The sequence below is a fragment of the Chinchilla lanigera genome, unplaced genomic scaffold (assembly GCF_000276665.1).
Source record: "Chinchilla lanigera isolate Chin_1 unplaced genomic scaffold, ChiLan1.0 scaffold00013, whole genome shotgun sequence".
In the NCBI taxonomy this organism is placed as follows: Eukaryota; Metazoa; Chordata; class Mammalia; order Rodentia; family Chinchillidae; genus Chinchilla; species Chinchilla lanigera.
In genome coordinates this window covers 13862375-13883565 of record NW_004955414.1, presented here as the reverse complement: position 1 = coordinate 13883565, position 21191 = coordinate 13862375, and the positions used below count along the sequence as shown (strand labels likewise).

Genomic DNA, 21191 nt, shown 5'->3' with positions numbered 1-21191 from the left:
TGTAGTGTAGGCTGGCCTTGAACTTTCTTTTTTTCTTTGTCTTTTTGGGACAGGGTCTCACTATGCAGTTCAGGCTGGCCTCGAGCTCACTTTGTAGCCCAGGCTGGTCTCAAACTCGCAACGATCCTCCTGCCTTATGATTGTTATGAGTGTGTTATTTTATGCAAATACTTTACCCTGCTGACTGACTGGAGTGATACTGGGCTCATGCATCTGCTAAGAGTTTTGTTTGAAATAAAGCATGGGGTAGAAAAGCACCCCCCACGTAGAAGACCTCCAGGACATGAGCATGGTCCAACACTTTCTTCTCACTGGGCTTTGGCTCCAGCATCCATGCTCTTTGCCCCACACCAGGCTGTTTGATTCTGTGGCCCTCTTCCCTTGTCCATTTTACAACTGAGGCCAGGTTGAAGAAGTGGGTGGTGTGCTTTAGGAGGCCACCCCAAGCAGGCAGCAAGCAGCAGCTTGACCTCAGGTAACCCAATAGAATGACCGATCGTCCTAGGGTCAAGTGCACCAGCTGCCAAAGGGAAAAGCTTCCCTCGAACTGGCATTGCAAGCAGCTGCAGGAAGAGCTGGGCCCTTGCTGAGGCAGGGCGTGGAACTGAAATGACCCCCAGAAGGTTGGCAGGTCTGTCCCTGGGCAGACGGATCACCAGATACGGACGTCAGGGCCCAGACTCTGGAATTGGCTTAGAGCTGTGTCAACCCAGCGGCTGGGTCTTGGCATCCTTTCAATCTGCCGTCTGAGCCAAAGCCTAGAAATAGTGCTGGGGCAGCCTGGCCGGCTCAGTGTGCAAGAGGAGGCAGCCATGCAGGTGCTCAACAAGCGCTACCCCAAGAACTGCCTGCTGACCGTCATGGACCGGTACTCAGCCGTGGTACACAACATGGAGCAGGTGGTGATGATCCCCAGCCTCCTGCGGGACGTGCAGCTGATCGGGCCTGGGGAGCAGGCCGAGGCCCCCGATCTCTACACCTACTTCACCATGCTCAAGGCCATCCGTGTGGAAGTGGACCACGGGCTGCTGCCGAGGGAAGAGTGGCAGGCCAAGGTGGCAGGCCGCCAGGCCGACAAAGCCGAGAACGAGGAAGCTGTCGCCGTGGAGGCTGAGGAAGAGAGGAGCTCCAGAGAGGTGGACCTGGAAGCCCAGTTCCATCTGCACTTCTCCAGCCTGCACCATATCCTCACCCACCTCACTCTGAAAGCCCAGGAGGTGACGAGGAAGTACCAGGAAATGACAGGACAGGTCCTGTAAGGCCTCCAGCTCTGAGGAAGGTAATGGTGGCCATGCTCGTGGGTCAGAGTCCATGGAGGGACATTCCCTGGGAACCTGGTGGGAGAGTGACAGTTTAGCTCTTGGACAGTACTGGGCCTGCCTTCTGACCCTTCCGACCCAGTATTGGTGAGTAATGGTGGGAGGCAAGGCAAGGTGCCAGATGCTGTAATCCCGGCACTCGAGATGCTGAGGCAGGAGGATCGCCTTGAGGTTTGAGGCCAGCCTGGGCTACATAGTAAGTTCAAGGCCTACCTAGGACTACATAGTGAGACCCTGTCTCAAAACAAAAACAAAAACAAAAACAAAACCCTGATTACAGCTATGGACCCTGCAGTTCAGGTTCATAGACACACAACTACATTAGCTTCAGGGGAGATACCATCCACAAAGCCCGTCTGACTCCTAAATGAACCTTCCACTGTCATGTGCTAGGAGCTTTGAGTACACATTGAATGTCAGCACAGCTTCTAAGTGCTTGACACAGAATTCTCACAATAGCCAGATGTGATGGTGCACACCTGTAATCTCAGCACCCTGAGAAGTGGAGGCAAGAGGATCAGCAGTTTGAACCCAGTCCGGGCAGTTTAGTGACTTTTTGACCCTGTCTCAAAAGAAAAGACAAAAGGGATGGGGATGGAGCTTAGTGCAAAGCTCCTTAGCACTGGAAACAAAACCTCACCGTAATTCTACAAAGATGAGTTTATTATTTCCGTGCTACATATGAAGATGTAGTTACTTAGGTATGCACTGTGAATCCCATGTGAGCATGGCATGCTTTTCACTTTTTCAAGTCATGGAAAATTACCTTTTTGCTCATAATATTTTGTTTTCTTGTTTGTTCCTTTTTGTTTTTTATTTTTTTCTTCAGGTACCAGGAATCAAACTTACAACCTTGTGCTTGCCAGGCAGGCGCTGTGCCACTGAGCTAAATCCCCAGCCCCTTGTTCCTTTTTGTTTTTGAGACAGGGTCTTGCTTTGTAGTCTAGGCTGGCCTTGAACTTGCTGTGTAGCCCCAGGCTAACCTAGTACTCACCATCTTCCTGCCTCAGCCTCCCAAATTTTGGGATTACAGCTGTGCATCACCATGCCCAGCGGCAAATTATATTTATATGGCACATCTGGGGATATAGCTCGGCTCAGCACCTGCCTGGCAGGTACATGATCCTGAGATTGATTCCCAGTACAAAAAAAATTTCAACTATATTTATATGGCACATGGGGGTACGTATGTGAGGCTTCCCACAGCATTCCTGCAATAGGCAGAGTGGCAACCAGCCAAACAGAAATCTGAAGGATCACTGTCTTGGCGCGTGAAGCCGTGCTAAGCACACAGGTGTGCGCTGCTGCGTGACGTATGCCTGTGTGCTGGGGTCTGAGCCCATACATCCGTGTGGGAGGGGCTGGGGTTGTGAAGTGTGAAGGAGCAGCGACCTGACCAGCAGGTATTGGCACAGGGTAGGGGTAGGAAGAGGGCCTGGCCCAGCCATCTGTGGGTCCCTTGTGGGTAAAGAGAATCTAGACCATCGCACCTGCCAGTTTTGACCCTGTGCCACCTGCCAGCCCTGCCCCCACAGACCGGCTGCAGCAGTTACAAACCACATCTGTGGCTGTTGGAATCCCCAAACCACCTGGTGCTTATGTGTGGACAAGATTTGTATTCCTGGCTTACTGTAAGGAAATTAAAGTCAGGAAAGTGAAGTGAGTTGCCCAAAGTGACAGTTAGAGGACAAAAGCGAGACAGAGTTAGAGGACAGAAGCATGACTGGCCCCAACTTCAGACTTGAGTGTTCTTTGCAGGATACCCATTCTCTGCTGCCCTCATGAGGGGGAGGGGACACGGACACCCCCACCCATCCACAGACCTGCGGAGCTCTGTTCCAGGGCTTCCCAGCCATCCTTCCCTTCTCCAGCCTAGGTCTAACTGTCCACCGCAAGCCCATTCCTCTCCCCTGTGGCTTCACCCTGCCTTGCAGAGGTGGTTCTGGAATTTAACTGGGAGGCTGAGGCAAAAAGATCACAAATTCAAGTCTATCCTGCATGGACGATTTAGCAAGGCCTTGTCTCAAAAAAAAAAAAAAAAAAAAAAGCCAGGTGTGGTGGCGCTTGCCTGTAATTCCAGCTCCCAGGAGGCTGAGGCAAGAGAATTGACACAAGTTCAAGGCCAGCCTGGGCTACACAGTAAGTTCAAGGCCAGACTGAACTATATATTGAGACCATGTTTCAAAAAAAAAAAAAAAAGAACTCTGCCCCCCAACGCTGGGGATGTATTCAGTGCAGAAGCCCTGGGCCCCACCTCCAACTCACGCACAGGCAAACCGGGGTTCTTTCCTTGGCTCTGCATTGTCCTAGACAATCTCTGCCTCTGTTTCTGCGAGTGAAATGCAGAGGGGAAATGAGTGGTCCCAGCTGATAGTGTGTGATTCTCAGTTGAGTGCTGCCACTTTCCTGGCGGCAGCAGCATCAACTTTTTCACCACGTTCCTATGTCAATGGGCCTGTGACAGTACTTTGAATTTATACTCCCTCGGCATTAACATTTTTCTGCACTCTGCAGATCACGCCACACAAGAGGCAGCCTCTGGGACGAGGACCCACAGTGATTCGTCAGCCCTGCGAGCAGAAAGGCCTGGACCTGTAGCTGTGCAGGCCAAGTTGGCCCAGGATGCTTCCCTACTTCCCTGCAAGCTCCAGTTTGCGGACTCGTCACTGGCTCACCTTAGGGTGTTTGTCGCTGCTTAGTTCCTTTCCCTCCTTACCAACGTGGGGTGGTGACCAGTGGTTCACGAGCACCACCTGTCCAGTGTGGGATCGCAGAATGAGCAGAATGTCAGCACAGGACCAGTGTTCACGTCCCTCCTGTGGGGTGTCATCCCATGGGATGTCAGACACGGTCACCCACCAGGGCCTGAATCCCCCCTCACACAAATCGGGAGTCTGAATCTACCTCACAAGGTTACAGAAATGAAACAAGACGAATCAAAAGTACCTGGCATGTGAGAGCTATTGTAATAGGCTGATTTTTTTCTCACCCTGTCCTATGTATCTGCTCTAGTCCTTGCTGTTTTACAGAACTAAGAAGTAACAGAGGCCATTGCAGTAAGTGGCTCACCCTGCTGTACCTGCTCAACCCTGACTAAACAGATTAACTATAAATAAACGTATTTATTGTAGTAGCAATTTAAGAAAAAAAAATGCCTTGTATTTGTGTATTTTTCTTCTGGAGGGAGGGGCATGGAGGATGTTTGATGCAGGCCCTGCCTATGTAGTCAAGGCTAGCCTTGAACTCACTATGTAGCCTAGGCTTGCACTCACAGCAATCCTTCTGCCTCAGCCTTCCAAACAATGAGATGACAGGCATGTGCCACTGTGCCTGGCACTTTATTTTTAAAGCACCTTGTCTGACATGATTCCATTTTTTTCAAGTAGCACACTAGTGATAATTTGATTTTGCCCCTACTTACATTCATACTGCCACCCAATTTGAAATCATGTATACAATTTTAGTAATCTTCAAAAACCAACCTGATTATGAAATGTGAGTTTGAAAACAAAAGCTATTTGGAAAGCATTTGGATATAAAAAAAAAACCTCCTTCCACACAGGTGTGGTCTTTTATTTCTAATTGTACCAAGCCCCATCATAGACTAGCTATGGAACCCTTTCCCCAGAATGATCCATCGAAGAGCAGACCTTTATGCAGTAGCAGTTTTAATCTTTCTCCCTATCTCAAGTCTCCTTCTAAATCACACTCTATTTTCGCAGAGCTCAGAAATAGACCTGATCGTTGCTCCTTAAAAACCCTTTCATGACTTCTCAATATGTATAGGATCAAAATTAGTCTGGTACCCTGGCTGGCCTTGTGTCTGCCTGCACTAGACAGGAGCAGACAAACCTTTTCTGTAAAGGGCCAGACATTAACTATTTCAGGCTTTGGAAGCTGTGATAACATGAAACAACACATAAACATAGTTGTGTTGCAATAAAACTTCATTGGCAATGGGACATTTTTTCTCAAGAGTTGAAGTTTTCCTAACCTAACCTGGAACTCGTTCCATTTCATTTATTTTCTGTAGTATTAGGAACTGAGCTCAGGGCCTTGTGTGTCCTAAGGAAACATTCACACCAAGCCTCATCCCAGTCTCCAAAAGCCATCTAAAAATCTTTCAGAAATCTTCTTAAAACTAGGTGAAGGGAAACTGGCTGTCTGCTATTTACTGTTTTGCTTACAATAAAAAAGGAGTCAGAGTACTCATAATAATCATTTTAATTGTAGCACAGAGATTAACATCAACCTCGGTCATGGAAACATTCCATGAAATTCAGAAATAACAGGTCTTGATTAAATGAAGTGTTTTGAAGACTTCAACGAACTGGATAGAATTCTTCATGAATTTCACTGTAAGTTTTCTTATCTATAAAGGAAAGATCACAAAAATTTATTTTGAGATTATCTTTAAGAAATTACATTTCTTCAGGGTGGACTGTAGCTCAGGGTAGAGTACTTGCCTAGCATGCACAAGGTCCCTGTACCACAAAATAAATTTTAAAATTTATATTTCCTAGCTGGGTATGGTGATACATGACTGTAATCCCAGCACTCAGGAGGTTGAGGCAAGAAGATCGCCATGAGTTTGAGGTCAGCCTGGGCTATACAGTTCAAAGTTCAAAGTTCAAACTGTAAGTTCAAAGTCAGCCTGAACTACAAAGCAAGACCCTGCTTCAAAAACTAAAACAATATATATTTTTTCCTAAAATACAAAAATGAAGAACAAATTTTTTTTGTCTTTTTGAGAAGGGTTTCACTATGTAGTTCAGGCTGGTCTTGAACTCACTTTGTAGCCCAGGCTGGATTCGAACTCACAACAATCCTCCTGCCTCAGCCTCCTGAGTGCTGGGATTAGTTTGAGAGTTTTTGCCTATTTTTTTTAAGACCCCTTAGTTGTTTGTTTATTTATTTGCTTGTACTGGCAATCGAACTAAGGACCTTGTGCTTGCCAGGCAGGCACTGTGCCCCTGAGCTATGTCCTTGGCCCAAACAATCTTACTGACAAGAGACTTGCTATGTCTGCATCCCTCCAAAATTCCTTATGTTAAAACCTACTCCCCAGTGCTATATAGCATTAAGAGAGGAAAGGTTGGCTGGGTGTGGCAGTACATGGCAGTAACCCAGGCACTCTAGGTCAAGTTTGAGTTCAGCCTGGACAATTTAACAATTTAGTGAGACCTTGCTTCAAAATTTAAAAAAAAAAAAAAAAAAAGCTAAGCATGGTGGCACACGCCTGTAATCCCAGCACTGAGGCAGGAGGATCACTGTGAGTTCAAGGTCAGCCTGGGCTACAAAGTGAGTTCAAGGCCAGCCTGAACTACATAGTGAAACCCTGTCTCAAAAAAACACAAAAAGGCTGGGATGTAGCTCAGTGCAAAAGCCCTGGGTACAGTCTCCAGTACTGACACATTACAAAACAAAACAAAAGTGAAGCCCCTGGGAGGTGACTGGGTCATGAGGATCAAGCCCTTATAAACAAGGTTAGCATCTGTTGCACAGGAGGGTATCATAAATGAGACTAGAGGGGGCTTGTGTGTCCTTCCACCCTGTGAGAGCACAGCAAGATGCCATCTATGAAGCAGAAAAGCCCCACCAGAGCCTGAAAACGTTGGCCACCTTGATCTTGGACTTCCCAGCCTCCAGAACTGTAAACAACAAACTGATATAAATGACATACTCTAAGGTGTTATGTTACCGCAGCTCAAATAGATTAAGTGAAACTCCTAAGCCTTTCTTTATTTTCTCATCCTCAACTGTGGCTTGGCACTCGCTGATACATTTTGTTTCATGAACTGTGGTGACATCCAGACAGCTAGGATTATCCTGGCTGGAGCGGTGCAGAAAGGGATAAAGAGGGAGGGCTCAGGTCTGCTAGGACAGCAGCTGCTGTGGGTAAGCTCCCTACGCCCACTGTCACCGATCTACTATTTGCAGAAACAGCCCACACGGGCACAAACTTCTACCGACAGAGGCAGCAAGCGGGAATGTCTGTTCTCTGCAAGGATCCAGGAGTCTCCGTGCTGAGGACTAACTGCTCAGCCCTGGTGTCACTTCTACAAATCAGTATTTCCAAGAGTCCTCCAAGCTCAACTAGTCAGTGGTTTTGGATGTTCCCCACCTGACCCACCGTAAATATCACATATGTGACTAAAGTTCATGGGAATATTATAGAGTAATGGAGTAATCAAATTTTAGAGCTTAAGAGAGGCTTCAGGATCATTCACTCAGCCTAGTGAAACTGAAATGCTTTGTATTACACATTTATATGAACAGGAAAATCATTTTACACAGGAAAATCTATGTAAAACCTGTTTATATATATAAGTTCAAAATCTTCCTATATTCATTTCCATATGAATGTCAAACACTCTGAGGCCCTAGGAAGACAAAAATGTTCCTAGTTAGCCAGGGACAGTAGTACATGCCTATAATCCCAGGCACTCAGGAGGCTGAGGTAGCAGGGTCACAAGTTCAAGGTCAGCCAAGGCAATTTAACAACACCCTATGCAAAAATAAAACCAAAAAAACCCCGAAAGAGCTGGGGGAGAAGCACAGCAGTAGAGGACCCCAGGGGCAGTTTCCAGTACCACCATCATGACAAAATTGTCCTGGTAACTTAAATTCCCAGCCTAGAAGAGCGCCCACCTTGTGTGCCCATCTGTGCTGTACCTGCTCTTCCAGTGGCAAGAAGACGCACGTAACAATGAGGGAACTACCGTCTGTAGCTGGTGAAGGCTTCAGTGACATAAAATCTTAAGCAGGAATTTGCTCCATGGACAGGGTGGAAATAGGGCCAAGAGCACCACTGGCCTGTGCACCCCCACTTACTCCTCTACCCCTCCCCCCAGCACACGGCAACACCGACAGACAACTGACGGGAGACAGAGCAGGATTCCCATCTGTTATTTGTACACGATGCTATGTGCAGGATCTGGGCTAAAGGCTGGGGAGGTAAAGAGGAAGCTACTGTCCAGGGAGAGACACGTGTGTGTATAATGTGGAAAATAAAAAGGAATGGCCCAAGTGTACCTCAGCCTGGGGAAATGATTACCTCAGTCTGGATTTTATTACCTCAATAGGGATTTTATCCTGTAGGCAACAGATAGCATTTTGTTTTGTTTTGTGGTCCCAGAACTTGAACTCAGGGCCTCCTGCTTGCCAGGCAGGCAGTGCACTGCTGAGCTACATCCCCAGCCCCTGTTTTGTTTTTTTTGAGACAGGATCTTGCTATGAGATTCAGGCTGGTCTTGAACTCAAAGTGATCCTCCTACTTCAGCCTCCTGAGTGCTGTCATTACAGGTGTGTCCACTCTGCTCAGTTTAACAGATAGTATTTTAAGCCAAAAGGAGTGATCAGATTGTTGCTAGCAGAAATAAAACCAAGCTGGATGTAGTGGTGCAGGCTTGGAATACCAGCACTTTGCATGGATGCCAGGAGGACTGCAAATTTGAATGATCTGCCTCTGGAAGGCAGAGGGAATGTGACTTTTATTTGTTGTCCAAGAGATACAGAAGTACTCAGTCAAAAACTGACTATATGGGGCTGGGCGTGGTGGTACACATCTGTACTTCCAGCACTCAGAAGGCTAAGCTACACAGCAAACTCTGTCTCAAAAAAGTGAAACAATAAAAATACTGAATATACAAATTTAAGAGATTCTGATCTAGTGGATGCACCTGGAAAATATAATGTTGAGTGAAATGAACCATACATATAAGTTTAAATACCATATGATATCTCTTATTTGAGTACGGCGAAGTACAAACAAATTAATAGGATGGATAGAAGGAGACAGGGAGATGGATCTCTTGCAAGTGGAAATGTGTCAAAGAGACCCAGGGTGAGGGGAGAGAGCGAGGGGAAGGAAGCAGAATAAGGGCGTGCCTGTACAGGAACCTGATGATGTCAGTGCATGAAAACATCATACACTGTAAACATGAGCTACGATCAATTATATCAACAAGAATGAGAATGAGGAAAGTGAAAGTAGAGGAGGAAGGAGGGAGGAAGGGAGGGAAAGGGATTAAAGAGAAATGAAAGGGTCAGGGATGTAGCTCAGCGATGCGGCACTTGCCTGGCAATCGTGAGGTCCGGAGCTCAATTCCCAGTACCCTGCCCCCCAAAAGGGAGTCACAAAACATAGAAAGTGCCTGAAACCATGGATAAGATTAACCAGCAAATATGATACAGAGTAGTTTTCTACAATTAACTTGAAATACCTTTCTCAGGAAAATCCTCCGGATGTGATTTCATATATGCAAACATGTCATGATCCCTGATGGCATACATATAGTCTTGCCGTTTTAGAAGGTAATATCCAATAAACATAAAGGAAGTAACATACAGAAGCTGGCGATGCACACCTGAAATTCAAATGACAAATCCCAAAGAAAGTAAAAATCAGCCAATGTACACAAAGAATTACATTTTTACATTTTAGATATATAACTTATTGTTATGGTATTCCTAACATTCTTTTAAAACAAAAAAGGCTTTTCGAGCTGGGCGTGGTGGTGCACGCCTGTAATCCCAGCACTCAGGAGGCTGAGAAAGGAGGATCTTTGAGTTTGAGGCCAGCGTGGGTTACAAAGTGAGCTCAAGGCCAGCCTGAACTGCATAGTGAGACCCTGTCTCAAAAAAACAACAAAAAAAAAAGCTTTTCTACTTTACACAGCCTTAACTGACCTTGACCCTGAGATATCCCACGCCTTAAGGAAATGTAGCAACTATGAAGAGCAACATTAACTCTGCAAATATAATTACCAATAGAACCCAACTTTCTTGTTTTGAGACAGGGTCTCGCTGTGCAATTCAGGCTGGCCTTGGACTCACAGTGATCTTCCTGCTTCAGCCTCCCGAGAGCTGGATTACAGGCATGCGCTACCATGCCTGGCAAGAACCCAACGCATTTTAAATTTAGGTTTTATAAAACACTTACTGGAAGAATGGAGATATGAAAAATCCTAGACTAAGAACAGGCAGCCGGTCATGGTGCTACGCTTTTGTCATCCTAGCACTCGGTAGGATAAGGTAGTAGTGTGATTTTAAATCCAGCCTAGGACCCATAGTGAGACCCTGCCTCAAAAAAAAAAACAGCCTGGGCATGGTGGCACACACCTGTAATCCCAGTACTTGGGAGGCTGAGGCAGGAGGATCACTGCAAGTTTGAGACCAGCCTGGGCTACAAAGTGAGCTCAAGCCCACCCTGAACTGCAGACTGAGACCCTGTCTCAAAAAGACAAAAAAGTTTTAAAATTTAAAAAAAAATAAAGAAGGGACAAGAAAAAATGGAAACAAAGTTTTTATACATAAGGAGGGGGAAAGAGGTTAAAGAGAGGGGTGGGGAATGGGAAAAAAAGCAGCAGCAAGATACACCATGTGCAAGTACAAATTATGATGAATATTATCATTATGTATATGCAAAATGTACCAATAAAAATTTTAAAAAACACACACACACAAAATCATCCCATTTCTAACAGCATGGAATTCTGTGATACTAATCCTACTCAGGAGGCTGATGTAGGACGGTTGCTTGAGCCCAGGAGTTTGAAGACAGCCTGGGCAACAAGTTGTCTTTAAAAAAATAAAGAAAGACAGAAAGAAAAAGTCACCCTACTATGAGACTGGGTCAAATCACATGGCCTGGGGAGTCAGAATTGAAAGTCTGAAAGTGAGTTCATGTGTGTGAACCTGATACATGGAAAGTATTTACAAAGTTTTACTGCAAGTTGAAGTTTCTAACTATGTCCCAGAATTCTTCCCGCAGTCATCTCATCTTGTCACACATGTTCATTTGGGGAATTTATTTACTGCTATAGTCTTTACTATTCATGTGCTAATGATCCATAAGTATGTCCAACCTGAACAATTATGCTGAGTAACACATATACCCCGAATGTTTGACAGACGTATTAACACGGATTCTCTAAACACAACACCTTTCTTTCCTTATTATACCTTTTTCCTATCTCAGAAAATGACAAGATCATTTGCTAAGGAATCTAAGTCATAAACACAGTAATCATTTTTGCCTCCTCCCACTAGGGAATGGAACCCAGGGTCTCCATTCATTTTTATTGTTTGTTTATTTATTTATTTATTTTTGTCTTTTTGAGACAGGGTCTCGCTCTGCAGTTCAGGCTGGGCTTGAGCTCACTTTGTAGCCCAGGCTGGTCTTGAACTTGCAAAGATCCTCCTGCTTCAGTCTCCCGAATGCTGGGATAACAGGCATGTGCCACCATGACCTGCATACATTTGATTTTAATCCTTTGTTAAAATGTAATTAATTAATTAATTAATTTATTTTTGGTACTGGGAATTGAACTCAGGACCTTGCACTTGCTAGGCAGGCACATGTGCCACTGAGCTATATGCCCAGCCCTAAATTTTAATTTTGAGACAGGGTCTCACTATCTCACTAAATTTCCAGGATGGGCTTGAACTTGTGATCCTCCTGCCTCAGCCTCCCAAAGTACTATAATTACAGGCACGTATGACCAAAAAAGTGATCATCGGCTGGAGATATAGCTCAGAGGCACAAGCACCTGCCTGGCAAGCACAAGGTTCGATTCCTGATACTAAAAAAACCAAACAAGTGATCATACTTTTTTTTATGGTGGTACTGGTTCTGGGAATTGAACCCAGGGCCTTTGCACTGAGTTACATCTCCAGCCCTTCTACATTTTATATTTTGAGACAGAGTCTCACGAAGTCCCTAAATTGTCCAGGTTGGGGTCTAACTCGCAATCCTCCTGCCTCAGTCTCCTAGAATACTAGGATTCGAGGTGTATGCCACTACACCTGGCTAATCATCCTTTATTCTAATTCCTCTCATATCTAGTTACGGAGTCCTATCAACCTTACCTGGTGAGTATCTCCTCTCCTTGATTTAGGGGAGCTCTCTCACTTGCACTATCTGATCTCCCTGTCACACCAGTCATTCCCTCTGATCCTAGCTTGTATTCTGTCACTAGGAATCTAACTAAAATGCAAGCCTATCATGTAGTCCCTTGTACCCTTCAATGTTGTCAAAAAGGAGTTCAACTCCTGAATACGGCCATTCGTGAGCCAACTCTTACCTTCCCTTTCTGACACTTCCTGGTATGTACACTGCATCCAGCAATACTCAACAACCCTGAATTCTTCACATAAAACTTTCACGCTTAAAATACCACGAACTTGTTGTTTCTGTGCCCAGCGAGGACATCATCCTTCAGGACTCAACTCAGAGTTGAGCTGATATCAATTCCTCTAAGAAATATCCCCATTTCCTAGAGTTAAAAGGATGAATTCATCTTTTTTGGGGGGTGGAGCGGAGTACTGGGAATCAAACTCAGGCAGGCGCTGCACTGTTGAGCTATATCCCCAACCTGAATTCACCTTAATTACTATGTAAGTTACTACAGTAATTCATTTGTTTCTATCATTAGGTAAAGCCAATACTTGATTCATGTTTACATAGCACTTAATACATATAAATATGCAATTTTTGGTCATCTGTATTTAGGTAACTGGACTGGCAAGTGGCTAATATTCCATTATTACCCAGAGAATGCTCATACTCTCTAGGACAGAAAATCCATCATCTTCCTCTTTCCTCACTTCTTTACCTCTCTTACAAACGTCATTTATGTGTCACATTCGCTACCCTAGGAGCATAAACTTGTACCATAATTTGGTTCTTAACTGGTACGGCCATCTGGACTGTAAGCCTCTGGAGGGCCGTGTTTTGCACTTCTCTTGCAATCTAGCTACACTTACTCATTTCATAAGTAGTTATTTTATTGTATTCTATTCTACTATATGCCAGACACTGAACGAGACAAACGCCACATGCACTCAATAAATGCCAAAAAGACAATGATTTCAAAAGTCTTCAGCATCTAAATTTTCCAAAGGATTTAGGGAAGTTCAGGAAACTCAGGAACTTGGAACTAGTTTTTGCTTTATAAACTAGGCTTTGCTTTATAAACATTATCTTCTCTGGTTTTGAGTTAGAAAACTTACTTAAAATCAAGTGGCTTACAAGGACGAGGGTAGTATCAAATCCAAAAGCACAAGCCCTTAGCTACTTGGCTTTTCTGTCTCCTGGAAAGGCTACACTGACAAAAATGTGAGATTAAGCAGTACACACCTCCATATTTTAGACTTACTTCCTCTGCAACATTCTTCCTCCCATCTGTATCTCTTTTTGTGCTCCCAAAGCACCCTCTGTTCACCCACCTCTAATCAAAACGTGTACCTATCTATCACACGGAGGTTAGTAATGGATTTACTTGTTTAGGGCTGGGATGGTATTCCTCACCCCATATAGCCAGTATATAATCCAGTGCTCGGCACACAGAAAAGCTCAGTGTTGAACAAATGCATGAATAAGAGCTAAGAGAAAGGAACTTCATCCAGTGCCTCTGTATGTCAGGCATTTTACCTATAGAACCTCACTTAATTCTCACAACAAACACGGAGTATGAACTGCTCTCATTTTATAGATGAAGACACTGGCTCTGGATGGCCTCACCAATTCACTTGCCTAAAGTGAAGTTCCCAAGGGAAGCTCATTATACCAAGTGACAGGCTTGGGCAAGTGTGGAGTGCTGCTAACAAGGGAGAAAAACGCCATATTCTCAGAGGCAGAAATGGACAAAGCTTACACCTTCTGTACTGAGGGGTCAGTCCAAGGGAGACGGGGTTTCAATACTATTTGAACACTGGAAATGCTTGGATTTGATGGTCTGGGAGCTGACATCCCAAGAGGCACACGTGGGATGATCTCCAGTAGCCGGTGCCATTTATTTCTTTTCCCTAGCTGTGCTTCTCAGCTCCAATGAGTGTTTCACACTGCTGACAAAGCTGACCTTTAAAAACACAGGTCTGATCACAGCACTCCCTCAGCTCCCAAAAGCTTGTAAGGTTTCTGCCTGCTTAGAGAATTCACCATCCTCTATCTAATCTTTGCAGCCTTATTACCCAATCCTGTACACTCAGTCAAGGGTACCCCATTTGGAAAGCCCTGACTTTATTTGCTCCCACTAACTCCATAGGCTTAGAAAGCTCTTTTTCTAAGTTCTGCCAGATAACCAAAGCTAAGTTCAAAGACATCTCTTCAAACCTTCTTGTCTTTTCTTTTGGAAATCCATTCCTCTTAGCGCAACTACTGTGGCAGCTATTATCAAGACAGTCTTTGACAGGAGGCCAATGGCATATCACTGGGAAATATAGCATACTGGTTGTTGAAAGCTTCCTAATCAAAGTGTGGTCCCCAGACCAGCAGCAGTAGTAATCTGGGAGCCTCCAAACAGTATTAGGACCTTCCCCAGCCCTTGTAAACCCGAATCTGCATTTTAACAAGATCCCTGGATGATGATAACTACTGTCTGGTTTTTTTGAGACAGGGTCTCACGATGTAGTTCAAGCTGGCCTTGAACTTGCAGTGATCTTCCTGCCTCAGCCTCCCTAGTGATGAGATTTCAGGTGTGTGTATAATTCTTTTGAGACGGGGTCTCAATATGAAGCCCAGGCTGGACTCTAACACTAGGTCCTTCTGTCTCAGCCTCCCATTGCTGGGATTATTACAGCAGGGAAAGCCACCTCGGCCGGCTATTCTTTTTTTTTTTTTTTTTTCCCGGTACCGGGAATCGAACTCACGACCTTGCACTTGCCAGGCAGGCGCTGTGCCGCTGAGCGAAATCCTCAGCCCACAGCCGGCTATTCTTATGCACACTGTTTGCAAAGCACGTTAAGTTTGCAAAGTGCTGGTTTCGAGTGCACACTCTGAGGTCTAATTTATAAACAGGCTCTGCGACATACAAGCACCCGTTTCCTCAAGCGGACAACGACAGCCTTGCTTTGCCCGATTCTTAAGGGCTGATGGGAGGGCCAGGCAGCGCGAGGAACCGAGGCGACCCGCGAGGCGGAAGGGCCCAGAGCAGTAGAAGCACCCGGTGGGGTGGGGTGGGGGTCCGGGGAGCCTCCGGCGAGCCAGCGCGCCGCCCTGCGATCCCCTCCCCTCCCCGCGGCTCCCGCGCGCGCGGCCCTCACCCGCGGTCAGCGGCGGCCTCCGCCGGAGCCCATTATCGAGTAAGCCTGAGCAGTAGCCTAGGAAGCCGAAGTAGAGAAGCCGCGGGTCGGTCAGTTTGGGCGGAGGCAGACTCCGGGCCTCATCTGGTACCAACTTTAAGGGCACTCGGCCCGGCCGTCCGGTCATCATATTGGCACCGTTTCCACTCGAGGCCTAGCCTCAGATCGCCAAGCACGAGGAAAACCACCACGACCTGGAGGGGCCTCAGCGGGAAGCCTTCTCCTCCCGGCGCCCGGCTGAAGGACGGCGTGCGCGGCGGTGCAGCGCCCAAATCCTTCCCGGTGCGTGCCACCCGGAACTCAGTGCAAGAGGTTCCGGCTACGAAATGGCTCAGGCCGCTCGCTCGCTGGCGCTAATTCTTATGGTAGAAGTGAAGGTTTGGGCCCCTGGTACCAACGATTCGGATACGCCAAACGAACTAAACTTGACAAAAGCTAGGAGACGTTATTATTATTTTTTTTCCGGCCTAATTTCCTCATGTGGGGTTGCCTATCCCTTCAGCAAAAATTCGTCTTTGCATTCAGCACTCACAAGTGGGAATCATTAATGGAAACACTACAAAAGCTATTCTCCTGTTTCCGGCCGTTCGTTCGCACAGCTCTACCCTCCAAAGCCTAAAGTTAAGGTCCAGGCACAACAAAGAATTCAAAGAAGCCCAGGACTGGATCGGTTGGCTTAGTCTTGAAATTCAGCTTTGGGGGCAGCACCCTAAAATATTTCTTTTACCTCTGGGTCTTCAGTTCCTTGCTCAAGGCCGAGGGAAGAAGTATTCTTTAAAGGTTTGATGAATGAGAGAAAGACATTCTGTCAAGTAATTGCCCAGCCTTTGTTCAGTTCCTACCCCCAATAATGGGGAGCTTCCAACTTTGAACAGCTTTCTTCAGGAAGCTTTCCCCACACTGTACAGAGATCAAGTCTTCCTGTTGTGTCTATTCATGCGTGACATTCAACATTTTATACAGAAAGCTAATTAAGCCCGAGGTCAGAGCAAAGGTATATGCATCAAAGGTATTGATTTCCTAAGTGGAAGAGTTAAATACCAGCTAAGAGCAATTAAAAGATGAGGGGGCAGGTAGCTCTGTGGTAAAGTGGTTGCTTAGCATGCAGGAGGGTGTGGGTTCCATCCCCTTCACCATGAAAAGAATAAAGGATGGCCTTTCTGTGGCTATAAAAAAGCACTCCCTGATCTGTAATATTTCAAGTTAACATTATCCTGGAGAGTATGTACTGGAAATTTCCTGGAAGGCAGCAAATGCTTTAAAAACTAGTACCCGTTAGTCCAGTAATTATAAGTCTGAGATTCTGTCCTACAGAATTAGTATGATCTAAAAAAGCTTTTCCCCATAGGATTTTTTTTTTCTTTAAGCCAGTGTTTCTTTTAAAATTATATCAAAAGAGGGCCTAGCTCAGCTGCATAGCGCCTGCCTGGCAAGCACGAGGTCATGAGTTCAATTCCTGTTACCACCAAAAATAAATAAATAAAATTATAACAAAAGAATGAAAACCACCAAAAATGTTCCCCAGAAGGCTGTTGTAAATTCTGAACACATTAGGCAAATACACATTTAAATGATGTTTACAAAGATTTTGTTAAGACAGTGTGAAGTGTTTATGTATTGAATGGGCCAACTAGGGCTCAGTGTCTACATAAAGCTTTTGGGCATGATATAAACTGTCCATGCATAGAGAATCTTTGATGACTCTGAAATGATTGCAAGAAATTGGTAACAATGGTTGTATCTCGGTAGTGAACTAGGGGATTAGGCACATTTTAAATTTTGCCCTGTGTACATGAAACTAACTCAGAAAATCTGAAACCCTTTTGGATTCCATTTGACTTACAATAAAATCTAATTCCTTATAACCTAAAAGACTGGCTGGTTTGGATCCTGCCTGCTTCTTCAACCTTGACTTGTCCCTCTCTTCCAGCCTTTGATGACCCTGAACCTACTAGAAGAGTTCCTTGTGGGCAAGAATACATTTTTTTGTTCCCCTTTTGATCTCTGACACCTAACACAGAGCCTAACCCCTTAATAGGAAGTCAGTATTTTTTCAAGCAGTAAGGAACTTGACGTGCAAAGTTTTAGAAAGGAGTAAAGGTAACGCCCAGCATAGCACTTGGCATAGAGTTGGCACACTATTACTCTAGAGGCTGTCACATAAATGGGAATGGAATCTCATTATGTATTGCCGCAGAAACTAACAGGTGAAGGTCAGAGAAAGAAAAATATTAATTTAGCATGAAGAATCCCTTAACAAACACCTGCATATGTGGGGTTGGTGAACAAACCCCCTCCCCCACTACTTAATCAGCTATTGTCAGAAAAACTGTGAAAAATAAAACTGCTGAGGATTCAGTGTTTGTTTTTTGTACAAGAGCAGATGATGGAGCCGGGTGTGGTGGTGCACATCTGTAATCCCAGCATTCGGGAGGCTGAGGCAGGAGGATCTTTGCAAGTATGAGACCAGCCTGGACTACAAACTGAGCCCAAGGCCAGCCTGAACTGCATAGTGAGACCCTGTCTCAAAAAAGTCAAAATAAGGAAAGAGTACATGATGGGTCCTGTCCTTTTCAGAGCTTTTGTATATGTACAAGTATATTGTTTTTATTTTTGACTCCTGAATTTGAAAATTATCATTGACTTTCCTAAAAAAAAAAAAAAAACGGCAATGCTGAGTATGGGACTTCACGGTGAGAAACTAATGGCTCTATTGATTCAAGGTTTTGAGGGTTATAAAATCGTTCTCATCTCAGCTGCTTTTAGCACAGTGGCTTGTTTCTTTGATGCACAAACAAAAGGTGGGTGGGTCAGAAGGTTTCCTACCATCATCATGCTGGGAATATCATCAAACTACTGAGGAGAAATATCTTTTCAAAGGCCCTATTTTAATGGAGTGTTTTTCTCTATTGACTGCAAACAGAAGCTGCCTGAGCCATACAGAGGGAGCCATGTCTTATACTGTGTTTCCTTCACAGCACTTCCAGATGGAAGTCGTTAACAAGGGAAAGCAGACAAATGCTGGGCGGGGAAGACAGTACCTCTTCCTAGTGCTTCCTGCCCAACTCTAGCTCTGTTAGACCTGGGGAAAAATACAGTGAAGAATATCAAGCCCTACTCATTTTTTTTTTTTTCTTTTTCAAATTCTGGTTCACTGCATATACCTCAGACAGGTAAGAAATGTTTGTATATCTTATTTAAAATTTGATTGTGTTCTTGACTTTGCTTTAGATTTCAAAACATTTTAAGGCTGAGTATGGTGGTGCATGCCTGTAATCCTAGCACTTGGGAGGCTGAGGCAGGAAGATTACTATAAATTTGAGACCAGCCTGGGCTAGTGAGTTCAAGGCCAACCCGAATGATATAGTGAGACCCTATCTCAAAAAAGCACACAAAAATTTTTAAAACAGTACACCCATTTAACCTGTAAAACCTAGGAATCTGTAGTTGAAAAACACTCACAAAGTTTAAGTTTAAAAACATGAATACAAAATATAGTGGTGGGCAGGAAGCCTGGGTTCTAGACTGTTCTGATACCAATAGGATATTCCTCAGTCTATGGAGCCATCTCCCTTCTGTCATACAACGGAGAGTTAAATAAATTGCCTACCTGTTAAAAAATATACAGAGGGCTGGGGACGTAGCTCACTTGCCTAGAACACTCACATAGCATGAGCCTGGCTCTGGATTTGATTCCCAGTGCCAAAAAGGGGGTTGGGGGACAGGATTTCCAAGCAAGCTGTATGACTTCAAGGTCTCTATTTGTAAATGTTTTGCTTTGTTTTGAGACAGGGTCTTGCTATGTAGTTCAGGGTGGCCTTGAACTTACTATGTAGTCCAGGCTGGCCTCAAAAACTCAATGATCCTCCTGCCTCAGCCTCCTGAATGCTAAGATTACAAGCATGCACCTGAGCCACCACGCTCAGCTTTTTAATCATTATGTTAAACTACCTCTATATTCATAGGCATGGTAGCACATGTGCTGAATTTTTTTTTTCTTTCAGTGCTGAGCACTGGGGCTGGGGAGGTAGCTCAGCAGCACAAGAGCCTGCCCAGAAAGTGCAAGATCCTGAGTTTGATCCCCAGTACCAAAAAAAAAAAAAAAAAAGTGTCTGAATAGTGCTGAGCATTGAACCCAGGGCCTTGCACATGCTAGGCAAATGCTGCACCACTGAGTCACGCCCAGATTTAGGCAGAATCCTGAAGTTTGTATAATCAGATAAGGTAGAAAAGCCAGAAGAGAGGAAAGAAAGCATGAGTGAATGAAAGCAGACGTCCAACACAGCATGGTACACTGCTGAGACAGCTAGACACAGGGTGTAGGGGAGACTGGGGCAAGACTAGAGGAGCGAGGCTTCCCTCCCTCTGACTAATCCTCCCCTGCTCTGAGACAGGGACTAGCTAGGTAGCCCAGGCTGGCCTCAAACTCTCAGTCTCTTGCTTTAGCTTCCCAAATGCTGGGATTACAGGTGTGTACCACCACACTGGTTCATAATCCGCATTTTGACCTCTGCAACAATAGATTTAAAAGAAGTTTGGGAAAATAGAGTGGACTTAAGGGGTGGGCTAACAGGGTTAGCATTGTCAAATGCCACTGACCTTAGGCTTTCTCTGATCCTAGGGGATAGTAGATAAATCAAGTGTGTGAAAGTTTTGGTGTTGGCGAAGTACTGGGTGGAATATGCAGCAGATACTAGGCAAACTGAAGTCTTGGATAAAAAAATATGCATGAAGTATTTTCAGGCAAGGGAGAGCAAGAACATGTCTGCAAAAACCACTTTGGTTTGTTCACATGAGGGAAGGTTTAAGTGGCAGCCTTATCAAAACTAGAGCTTGATGTTAGAATAAATGAGCTGTACAAGACGTCCTTAACTCCATAAAGTACTTGTGGTCTGTAGTCTCCGCTGCTTGGACAAAGCAGTACACTAAACATTCCCCCTGGCTTTGTTTAGTATTGTCATTGTATAATTTCAGTGAAAAAAAAAGCCCCTGCAACAAGGTGTACAGAATGGGGACAGTACAGTCTCTGCCTGTGTGTACACCAACCAACGGGAAGACGTAAGAGCTGGTAATGACCCCAAAACATTTCATGCAGAAATACAAAATGGCATTTTATTTATATTTTCTTCAGTTTAGGTATCCCATCATGTTTTGTAGCCTCACAATTTTCAGAACGGGCTACAAATAATCGTGCTGTTAATCAGACTTCTTATTTTCCTTTGGTAAACAGAGCAGTCTGAATATATCAAACAATTTTAACAGGGGAAGGCAAGATTGTTTTTCAGACGTGTTTCACTGTGTAAGGAGGTCAACGGGCTTCTCACCATGGTGACGGTCAGGCTGCTCGGCTGGGCCAGGCCTGGTGTGGAAGAATGGTCCTCTAAGCAGACCTGCTGAGATGAATGGCTCACACCACCGGCAACTTTCTTCAAGTGCTGATTAATTTCCCATGAAACAACTGTTTGGCCTACATCCAAGCCGTTCCTTTATTCATTGCTTCTTTGTCTTGCCAACCCGAGGGCCAGTGAGCATGGAAACATACAGTCTGAACCAAGCATATGCGACACCCACTGCACAATACACCGAAGTCAGCAACAAGGGGGCGAAGGGGTACTTCAGCCTCCAGGAGGTAAAAGGGAACACAAATTCACAGCAGACTTCCAAAGGCGCCAGGCCAAGGAGGTAGAAAGTTTCCATCCAATTAAAAAGAGGTTTTTCTTTTCTGAAGAAAAAAGGAGCAAAAAGTCTGATTTTAGATGAGTCACCCTGTTTAGCAAATATTTCCCT

At 44.9% G+C, this 21191-nt stretch overlaps 3 protein-coding genes across 4 annotated transcripts in view; 1 reads left to right on the top strand and 2 right to left on the bottom strand.

Moving 5' to 3' along the window:
• The first annotated feature begins 187 nt into the window (after positions 1-187).
• Thrsp (thyroid hormone responsive) lies at positions 188-4471 on the top strand. The gene is made up of 2 exons (XM_005379823.2): positions 188-1279; positions 3834-4471. Exon 1 carries the CDS (start codon positions 813-815, stop codon positions 1257-1259), a length of 447 nt encoding a protein of 148 aa, XP_005379880.1. The 5' UTR covers positions 188-812; the 3' UTR covers positions 1260-1279; positions 3834-4471.
• A 1054-nt stretch (positions 4472-5525) lies between these two features.
• Positions 5526-15686, bottom strand: Ndufc2 (NADH dehydrogenase (ubiquinone) 1, subcomplex unknown, 2, 14.5kDa). Its single transcript, XM_005379822.2, has 3 exons — positions 15366-15686; positions 9545-9688; positions 5526-5691 (listed from the first exon to the last, which is right to left on the bottom strand). Exons 1-3 carry the CDS (start codon positions 15532-15534, stop codon positions 5642-5644), a joined length of 363 nt encoding a protein of 120 aa, XP_005379879.1. The 5' UTR covers positions 15535-15686; the 3' UTR covers positions 5526-5641.
• A 4803-nt stretch (positions 15687-20489) lies between these two features.
• The window catches only part of Alg8 (ALG8, alpha-1,3-glucosyltransferase), a 30269-nt gene continuing 29567 nt past the window's right edge, over positions 20490-21191 (bottom strand). For both annotated transcript variants that reach the window (XM_005379820.2, XM_005379821.2), the window contains one exon: positions 20490-21126. In XM_005379820.2, the coding sequence (XP_005379877.1) occupies positions 20895-21126 (232 nt within the window). In that variant the 3' untranslated portion in view covers positions 20490-20894. The remainder of the gene's footprint in view (positions 21127-21191) is intronic.